The 10,434-nt window shown below is 45.2% G+C and overlaps 1 protein-coding gene across 1 annotated transcript in view; it reads left to right on the top strand.

Annotated features, from left to right (window-relative positions):
- Fam3b (family with sequence similarity 3 member B) overlaps nucleotides 1-10,434 on the top strand; it is a 30,374-nt gene that overhangs the window by 19,439 nt on the left and 501 nt on the right. Inside the window, exons 4-7 of the mRNA XM_021210017.1 lie at nucleotides 3,756-3,814; nucleotides 5,545-5,595; nucleotides 6,163-6,250; nucleotides 6,642-6,774. Of these exons, the coding sequence (XP_021065676.1) occupies nucleotides 3,756-3,814; nucleotides 5,545-5,595; nucleotides 6,163-6,250; nucleotides 6,642-6,774 (331 nt within the window). The remainder of the gene's footprint in view (nucleotides 1-3,755; nucleotides 3,815-5,544; nucleotides 5,596-6,162; nucleotides 6,251-6,641; nucleotides 6,775-10,434) is intronic.

Raw genomic sequence — 10,434 nt, 5'->3', positions numbered from 1 at the left:
TGGGCATACTGGGTTCTGATGATGCCCAGTGTTCTTGGTTTCTGTTAGTAAGATTCTTACGTTTGCCTTTCACCATCTGGAAATCTCTGGTGTTAATTTTCAAGCTGTCTCTGGCTGGAGTTTGATCCTCCTGTGATTCTGTTAGCCTCTGTCAGCACTCCTGGGAATCCAACTCTCACCTGATCCCCAGTGTTCAGAGCACTCAGTGCAGGCAAGCTCTCCTCTTGCAGGGCAGGTGTCCAGAAGTCTGTAGCTCTGATCCACCTTCTGAATCCTGGGGTCAGAGCCCTCCCTGTAGGCTGACTCTCCTCTGGCAAGGAAGGTGCCCAGGGTTCTGGGTCTCTGCTCTGCCTCTGGAGATCCCGAAGTAACCCTGAGGTCCAGAGATCCCAAGGTGATCCGGAGGACCTGGGGCGTAGAGAGTTCTCAGGAGCTCAGTGGCCCCCTCTGGGGTTCAGAAGAGAGATGGCAGGGGTGGCCCTGACCTGACAGGACCCCGCCTCTGGGTGGGCAGGGTTCCTTTGTCCCTGTTCCTGCTGGCACAATCCCCTCCTGGATTCTCTGGAGCTGATGTTGAGAGCCACTCACCCTTGATCCTGAGGACCTGCAGCGTGGGGAGTCCTCCAGAGCGCTCAACAGCCTTCACTGGGGTTCAGAAGAGAGATGGCAGGGTGGCTCCGACTGGATCAGAACCCAGCCTCCCATTTTGAAACTTCTTAAACAAGTGTATTTCATTGTGTTTGAAAATTTTCCTGTTTCTTTTCCATTGCTATGGTGACATACTTGAACAAAAGCAACTTAAATGAGAAAGGATTTATTTTGACTGATCATTTAAGGGTACAGGGCATCATGGTAGGAAGTCATAGTGGCAGGATTCTGCAGAGGTGGTCACATTCTGCCACTTAGAAAGCAAAGAAAGTACCAATGAGTTGGTACTCAGCTCACTTCCCGCTTGTCATTGACCCTTAGAACTCTATTCCTCACAACCCACAGCCCACTTCCCATTTGTCCCATTTCTTTCTCTGTCCTTTACTGTGGACAGAACTGTTTTTTAATGTCACCACTGGTCTCTTCTACTGTGCCTAATCTGTCCTTAAAACCAGCCATCAACCAGTGTTTTTAGATTATCTTGTCATTTTAGTTTTTGTTTTTGTTTTTTTGGTTTTTCGAGACAGGGTTTCTCTGTGTAGCCCTGGCTGTCCTGGAACTCACTTTGTAGTTCCAGGCTGGCCTCGAACTCAGAAATCCGCTTGCCTCTGCCTCCTGAGTGCTGGGATTAAAGGTGTGCACCACCACGCCCGGCTGTCATTTTAGTTTTTAAACTCATTTCTATTTTCCAAGTGAGCCTGCCTTTTCTTTGTTATTTGTTTTGTTTTGTTTTGTTTTGTTTTGTTTTGTTTTGACTTCCAGTTGAAACTTTTGTTTTGAATGCGTTGAGTGCTGTTATCTTAGAGTTCAGTTGGCTGGCTGGAGCCTGTGAGTCTGTCACTGTCGTCTGCTGGCTCCTTTTGCACTTGCTTCTGTTGACTTCTTTCCTAGTGTGTCAGGCTTCTTCTGACTGTGTGCCAGGCAGTACATCTGAGAATTTCTTTAAAAATAGCAGCAAGAGACTCACACTGATCAGTTTTTCACCACTGTAATGGATATGAGAAGCTGGATGGTTTGTGGTAGAACTCTGTCTCATATCTCAGGAGGGCTAAGAGCATGACTTGCCCTGCCTCTTAGCAAGTGACTTCACAATAACTGGAGTAGACACAGAGATTGCATGGTCAGAAGAAAGCCAGAGGCACTCAGCAACCATGTTTGCCCTTTAAAAATTGCTCTTTGAGGAATGAACATACTCTAAAAGCATTTGCTCCAGGGAGTTCTACAGCCACTTACAGTACACCATCACCCAGCTGGGGCCCAGCTCCCAACACAGGACCCAGCAGGGGCCATTCCCCAGTCACAGATGAAGCACAGAAAGATAGGAGACTCTGTCTTCTTTTCTCATGTATGGTTTGTTCTCAGGGACTCGAAGCTATTGGCAGACCAGGGTGACATTAACACATTTTAAATGTCACTGTTTTCTGGATTGCCTAGTTTAATAAAATCTGGGCTAAATGCCATAAATTCTGGTTTTTTGTCTTTAATTCTTTGTGACTTAGTGCAATAAAATCCAAGAGATTTGATGAGGACTTTGATCTCCCTTCAGACTTTCATCTCGAAGGCCTCCATGGCTGTCAGAAGCATTGTTTTCTTCTCTGGGCTCCTATCCTGAAAGAGCACAGGTCTCCTTCAATGTTAGACCTCTGAAATGTTCACCTCTGAAATGTCTGTCTTCAGTTGTTGGCCTGGGAAGTTCTTAGCTACATTTCAGGGTTCTCTCTTAACTTAACAGTTCCTTAAGAAATGTGTTTCTCCTCATATACTCCTTTCTGTGGGGTTAGGGTTACCCAGTTTTTCACTACAGAGAATGGAAGTTCTTCCTTGCCTCTTTTGGACATGTATGGACTATTCTTTAACACTCAGAAAGCATGAGACCCTGAGGTTCTTGGAGGCTTTCAGTTAAACATGCCAGAGGCAGAATATTAAAGCACCTGTTGCCCACCTTATAGCTTTGACATGAAGGACAAACTTCAGATTCTCTTTATGATACTACTGACTCCTTGATGCCAATATCAGCAAAGGTCCATAATATGCACATAATTATAAGCATACAACTCATGTTCAACATGTTTATATACATGTACACACCTACACACATGCAAACACAGACACAATACATGCAGACATACATACAAAACTATGCACACATACATCTTGTATATATACCACATATACAACATACTTACGCACATGTGCATGTATGTGTACAGACATACCACATACATGCACATATACTTTACATATCCTAAACACACACACACACACACACACACACACACACACACACACACACATTATTTCTATGACCTTTGATGACAATTATCATCTCTAGGAAATACTTTAGCCTTCCTGGATTTAGGGTACAAAACTAGAATTAAAATTATATATGATATTGCCATTTTATTTCTTTCCCCTAGCTGACAAGCAAATCATGGGCTAGTAAGCTGTCTCAATGGTTAAAAGCATTTACTGCTCTTCTAGAGGATCTGACTTCATTTCCTAGCACTCATGTTAGGCAGCTTACAACTGCCTATAACTTCAGCTCCAGACTATCCTGTGGGCTCCTCAAGCACTGCACATATGTGCATAAACTATATACCCATTAAAAATAAAAATATCTTAAAAAGGAAAGCAAAAGTTAAGTGATGCAGTAGGAAGTGCTTATTAAGGAGATAATCTGAGTTGCATTTGATGGGGAGGTGAGAGACTGAGCAGGAAGGAGGCAGAGACCCAAGGAAGCCCCGTTTGGAAGGGAACTACTATCCTCCCTCAAGTCTGTGAGTCCAGGCATAGTTTCTCAGGGGCTGAGAGGGACTCGGTGCAAAAACCTTGGTGAAGAACCTTCCTGTCTGACCTTTGATCCAGACTGTAAGATGAAGTATAGTTTCCAGGCACCCAGGAACTGACTCTGAATCCTGTAGGTGTGTTGTAGGACAAGGGTGGGGTTGTTTTGGGCAGCGGTTCCAGCCACTGCATACCAGTGGGAGGAGCAGCAGGAAGGAGAGACCCTGAGGACAGAAGGCCTGGTGAGAGAGGGTTTCTAGTGAGGGAGGGCTGTCATCCTGCCTGTGGAGGAGCTTCTTTACTGACTCTCACTCACTTTTCAGGCTATTAGGAGAGAAGACGGGGAATGTGGCAAGAGGGATAAACATTGCCGTCGTCAACTGTAAGTGACACATGTTTCTCAGAAATTGCCTCAGAGCCTGGAATAGGATTTCTACAGAAACCTTGACATTTCTAATCTTCTTTTAAAAAATATCTCCCTGCCTCCCTCTCTTTGTGTGTTTATGCATATTCATATGGTGTGGACACATGTATGTCACAGTGTATGTGGAAGTCAAAGAACAATCTCAGATGTAGGTGCTCGCCTAACCCTTTCTTTGAGATCTCTCCTTGGATCTTTTTGGGTTTTTTGTTTGATTTTGTTGTTGGTTTCTTTCTTTTTCTTCTTTTTTTCTTTTTCTTTTTGCTCTTGTGCACAGCAGACTAAGCAGGCCCATGATTCTCCACCTCTCATGCCCACACAGGAGCCCTGGGATTTCAGATGCACACTTTGGTGTCAGCTTTACATGAGTTCTTGGAATTTGAACTCAGTTCCTCATGATTTCAAGGCAAGCATTTTATCCACTGGAAGACCTCCCCAGGCCAAGACCGTGGTTTTTCAACATCTTTCCTCATATCTAGATTTACACTGTAATGAATTCTAAAATCACATACTTTTTGCCTAAAAATCTTACTTTACAAACTATTTATGGTCAAACAACAAAATAACCAAAAAACTGACTCTAAAAGAGCCTTTGCAATTGAGGAAGAGTAGGCTGAGGGGACATAGTGAAGCTCAGATCCACATAGACCCTGACCCTGGATTCTTTTGCTCTTAGATTCTGGGGACCCAGTAGAGAGTAACAATGCTGACCAGTTCTATTCAGTTGCTGTGGGCCATGGAAACCTGTGCAAGTGCACTGGCTTCTTCTAGGGTCTTAGTGTTTATAAGGGTCTCCAGCAGTAAGAACCACATCAGGCTAGAGAACAGGGAGTCATGCAGAAAGCGTCTGATTACAGAGTCAGTGGCTGCAGAGCTACGGGACAGAACAAAACACCCTCAGTCACACAACCTCTCTGGACACCTAGTGTGAAGTGGAAAGGTCTGGGGACTCTGAGGAAAGGAGAGGACTGTTAAGATCCAGTAATTAACGAAGTTCAGAGAGCCCTAGAGAAGTGGCCAGGCACCTCCATCAGAGAGGAGACCAGCCTATCGCTGCATGACCTCCCTGGGAGAAGTAAAAGGAACTTTTAATCAACTCAGATTAGGAAGGAGCAGATGGGACAGAAAAGGAGTCCAATAAGTCTAGCCAGGTGACATAAATGAATTCATTCAGGTTGTTAACTAGAGCCTGGATAGTTTACAGAGCCTTGCCACAGTCACCTCCCAACTCTCTGCCTTTTATAGGCTCCTAGGCTCTAACAGTTAAGCAAACCTAGTTCAGCCCACTACCTAGTGTTGAAGAGGCAGAGGGGACTGCAGGCTCACACTTTGTGGGGTGCAAAAAAACAAGCTCACGTTCCCTGTCTCTGTGTGTTCCAACCTTGCTCTTATCAGGGGTTCTGGTTTCAGCAAACACTATCTAACCATGGGAAAGATGGCTTGCAGCCCATGGGAAAGGTCAGCCTGTTTTGCTGCAGATTGGCACATAGATGACCACAAGATGGAGTCGCTCTGTCCAGGATTTGGAAGAATAATCCCACTACACAGCTCCTCTTCAGGCTAGGGACCTCTCCAGTCCTATTTCCTCCAGAGTCACTTAGAGCTAATGTGACCAAAAAGGGTACTAGGACTAACAGTGTACACTGGGTCCTCGGAGCTTTCTCTTAAAGGGCCATTTCTTTTCTTTTCAGATGAGACGGGAAAAGTAATAGCGACAAAGTACTTCGATATGTATGAAGGTGGTAAGAAAAATTTCTTCTGATTAAAATGAAGACTAAACTGTGTAGACCCCATGGGGGAAACAGAAGCATGGCTTGATGAAGAAGCAGAGAGTTCCTTTGACTTGTGTACAAGGGTCTGTCACAATTCTGAGCGCTGTGCTCTAGGACATCACCCTTGGGGCTGACCTATTGTCCCTGATGGCAGAGGTGGTCATTGGGTGCTTACAGAAGCTGGGTTTGGTGCCAGGTGTGGCTAACTCCAGATTCAGGGTTTAATTTGTTTTAATTTATTTAGGGCTTTCCACTTTGCATGGCTTACCTTGTTTCCATCTTTGGACTTATGTTTGTTGTACCCTGAGTACCTGCTGCAAGTTGTCCATGTTCCCAAGGCTTCTCTAAGATAGCTGCCCATGAAACCCCTGACATCACTCCTGAGGAATTAGCCAGGACACCCTTGAGCCCCTGGGACCAGTCTAGGGAACAAGACATTCAGAGAGCAGGTGACAGCAGAGTAGGAAGAAGCCTACATCAGGGTGGCAGCCTTATGCACTGAGGAGACTGAACTACTGTCTGACCTTGACCCTACAGATAACTCCGGGCCAATGGCCAAGTTCATTCAGAGCACTCCTTCAAAATCCCTGCTGTTCATGGTGACTCACGATGATGGAAGCTCCAAGTAAGTGTGTGTGTGTGTGTGTGTGTGTGTGTGTGTGTGTGTGTGTGTAGTTTTTCCCATGTGACAAGAGCAGACAGCTAGGGAGATGACAAAGACCCCTGGATTTGGCAACTCCTACGGAGTCCAGGGAGTGAGATGCTTCTACAAAGGAAGGGAAAAATGGTCATGGCAAATGCCGGGAACCACTCCCATATCTGCACCAGGGTACATTTTTGTTCATGCGCACATACATGCATATACATGAATGTGCTTATACACAAAGTGAGCGTGCACGCATGCACACACACACACACACACTCTCATGCACACACACACACACACACACACACACTCTCACACACACATACCACACTTCCACAGGAGGCCTTCTCATGCTTTCTCCTTTGCCCAGATTGCAGGCTCAAGCAAAGGATGCCATAGAAGCCCTTGGAAGCAAAGAAATCAAGAACATGAAGTTCAGATCAAGCTGGGTGTTTGTTGCAGCAAAGGGCTTTGAGCTCCCTTCAGAAATTGAGAGAGAAAAAGTGAGTTACTTTTCCCAGTCCTCCAATGGGGCTATGATGTGTAAAGGTTCTATTGGTAGTCACTCACACAGAGCACTGGTCAGCCTCTTCCATTAGTTCCATGTTCCATCCCAGACTTTTTAGTCTCACTACAGACTGCAAATGGGATCCTCGGATTGGTTCCAGTCACTGGTGGTGACTGTTCTGTTTGGGAAGGAGGCTAGCCTTCTTTAGTTTCTCGTCTGGGGCTAACAATCACAGAGAGGGGACTGCCTGAGGTGGTTCTATATGAACCACTTCCAACATGGTAAGTACCAAATATGAACTGGACAGAGCTGTTTTGACTGATTGCCACTCTTGGAGGAGTCACCAATGACCTGATGCCTCTGATTATCAAAGATCAAAGCAGGGAAGTGAGTGAAGTTTGACTTATCACCATGTCTCCTGTGAGCTATGTGAGGTCCATGCCTTTGGAGACTGTTACCCAACCCTTTTGATCAACATACATGGGTCTGAAGAGAAGGAGATTGGCTGCACAGCCAAGGCCCATAGCTCTGATGAGGCCGTCTTTCCACTTAGCTAGAATTCCAAGATGGCAGAGCTTGACCTTTGTTCAGGGTTACACCAAGTCACATATGATTCCACTTGAGACTCTGCTCCCACAGTCTAGAACCCTGGTTTAAAGAAGAGAGTGGCAACCAGGAACAGCCAGACCTCCTCTTATTGGTGTGGGAAGAGGCACAACACCCAGGTCACTGTTACTAGATCCAGAGGTCCTGGATCTTTTGAGATGCCCTCAGATCTGAAACTGAGGAATCTGGAGGCCATGGTCAGGTTGGCATGCTCCAGTCAAAACACGTTTTCACCACAGTGCCCAGTTAGCTTGCACATAGAAAGCTAGCCCTGCAGAGAAGGTACTTCTCATCCTGCTGTGTGCTGTGGGCAGTGGAGGCCTCATGGTCACCTTCAAAGGAAGGAGGTTGTACTTTTTGGAGCCCTTGACCCATGGGGGTTGAGGGGAGATAGGCATGAGTCCAGGAGACAGGGCCTCAGGGCTTACTTGGTGGGGACATATGTAGTTTTGAACAAGCTTCAACTTTTCTGTCAGTCTGTCCTTTGTTTCCAGCAGCTGTGTAGTGGGGAGGCACCCCACTTGCATTGGTTTCTGGGGCACACTCTGAAAGTGAACTCAGGGTTCCCTTCACCCCAAATGATCCATACCATAGATAGACATCTCCTAAGGTTGTGTGGCCTTAGGCAAGCTATTTCACCTTTCTGTGGGAAAGGGATAAAATCACAACAAAGCAGGTTTAAGGGAGAAGGGTTAATTTCAAAGTCTATTCCAAAGATTTGGTCATCAGCACAGCACAGCACACTGTGAGAATAGACATAGATGGGTGAGTGGAGTGAGGGTTCCAGAGACTTTGAGGGTCCCCTCTTACCTGACCAGACTGAATGAACAAAGACCATCTCTTCAGGGGTGAGTAGTTTCTTTAATAAAGTGTACAGGGAAAACCATATAGCACATAGGGAAAAAATGGATTTGGATCCCTGCCACACACCGTATACATTTAGGTGTTCGGTGCAGAATGGACCAAACACCTAAATGTCAAGCTCTCTCAGCAGGATGGCAAAACAGGCAGAAATCTCTGCCATCCTGGGCTAGGCAGGAGCTTCTGGAAGTGTGCAGAGTAATAGCAAAAGAAAAATAAAAGGTTCTGCTTCAAAATCCCACAGTTTTCTGTTCCCAAGGACACACGAACAAAGAAAGAAGCCAAGCATGGTGGCACATGCCTGCCATTTCAGTATTCAGGATGTGGGGGTAGGAAAATCAGGAATTCAAGACCATCCTTGGCTACCTTTGAGTTCAAGGCCAGCTTGGGCTACTTGAAATCCTCAAACAACAACAACAAAGTGAGAAGGAAACCACAGAGTAACTGTAGGAGAAAATATTTGCAAATATCAGACTCATGTCTAAAATATATAAATAATTCTTACAACTCAATTATTAAAAAGATAATCCAGTTGAAAAATGGCCCAAAACTCTGAACAGATGCTTCTTCAAAGAAGATGTGCATATAGCTGGGCGGTGGTAGCACACGCCATTAATCCCAGCACTTGGGAGGCAGAGGCAGGCAGATTTCTGAGTTCGAGGCTAGCCTGGTCTACAAAGTGAGTTCCAGAACAGCCAGGGCTACACAGAGAAACCCTGTCTCGAAAAACAAAACAAAACAAAGCAAAACAAAACAAAGCAAAGCAAAGCAAAACAAAACAAAACAAAAGAAAGATGTGTATATTAACTGATAAACTTGTGACTTACTATTATAATAAACTTAGTAGCCTGAGTCATCAGAACAAAACCGACTTAGATCACAGTGAGATGGAGCCACAGGTTCACTGTGGTTGTTGTAACACGTCTAGAAAAATTAGAATTCTCACATGGCTGAGAGAGGTGTAGAATGAGGTAGACTCCTTGAGGAACATTCTGGCAGTTTCTTCAAAATAAAGGAGACGGTTACTGTTAGCCCAGCAAACTTCCTTGTAAGCAAGCCTTCACTCAGGAACTGGGGCACAGGCTTACACAGCAGCGATCTTCCAGCAAAAGGGCAATTGTTAACATAGGGTAACTGTGGAAGGGAACTCTTCAGCCATGTACAGAAATGAAACCATGACATTAGTGATTGCATGGGAGAATTATGGAAAATGTTATGCAGAATGATAAAAGCAAAAGCAGAAGTTACAGAAGGTTGATTCCATTGTTATTCAAATTTTCTAGAAGGAAATCCAAAGGATCAGGAAGTAGGTTAGTGGCCACTTGGGGTGGGGAAAGACTGCTGCAGAGTGAGGACAACGACTTATTGATATAGTGACAATTGTATGTACTGGGGATGTGCTAAAAACGGGTTGTCGGCATTGTTTCATGGTGTGTGAATTACCTCTCAGTGAATCTGTAGTGTCAGAAAAGGCACTATGTTGGGATGCTTCATTGCCTGTGGAAAAAATTGAAGTTATATAGACGTGATGCCCCCTAATTTGAAGATGCTCTGAAAACTCCCATGTGTGGGGTGTTGTTCCCACAGACAAGAGCTGGATCATGTGCTGTTCCCACAGCAGTGCTCTCCATATGCACATTTGAGTGGGTCAAATTAAATAGAATCTGGAGGTGAGCTCATATCACAGTAGCTGCTTCTCAAAGGCTCTCTGCTTCTCTACTAAGCCACACTGTAGACTGCAGAAGAGCCCCTATCCTTTGGGGGAAGTTCTAGAGCTGATATTACAGTCTATTGAGGGATGGAGAGATGGCCCAGTGGTTAAGAGCACAGATTGGTCTTCCAGAGGTCCTTAGTTTTCAACTCTCAGCAACCACATGGTGGCTCACAACTGTCTGTAATGGGATCTGGTGTGTCTGAAGACAGCTACAGTGTACTTGTATACATTTAAAAAATAAATCTTAAAAAAATACTATTGAGAGATACATTGAGGCTGGGTTAGTAGTTCAGGTATATAATCTCAGTACTTGTAAGGCTGATACAGGAGGATCACTGTGAGTCCCAGGCTAGCCTGGACTACAAAATAAGGCCATCTTCAACCAAAGAAGCTGAAGAGGAGATGGGAAGGGAAGGGAAGGGAAGGGAAGGGAAGGGAAGGGAAGAAGGGAAGGGAAGAAGGGAAGGGAAGAAG

Source organism: Mus pahari, chromosome 12, assembly GCF_900095145.1.
Source record: "Mus pahari chromosome 12, PAHARI_EIJ_v1.1, whole genome shotgun sequence".
Classification (NCBI taxonomy): domain Eukaryota; kingdom Metazoa; phylum Chordata; class Mammalia; order Rodentia; family Muridae; genus Mus; species Mus pahari.
The sequence above is the reverse complement of the archived record's forward strand: the minus strand, read 5'-3'. Positions and strand labels throughout refer to the sequence as shown.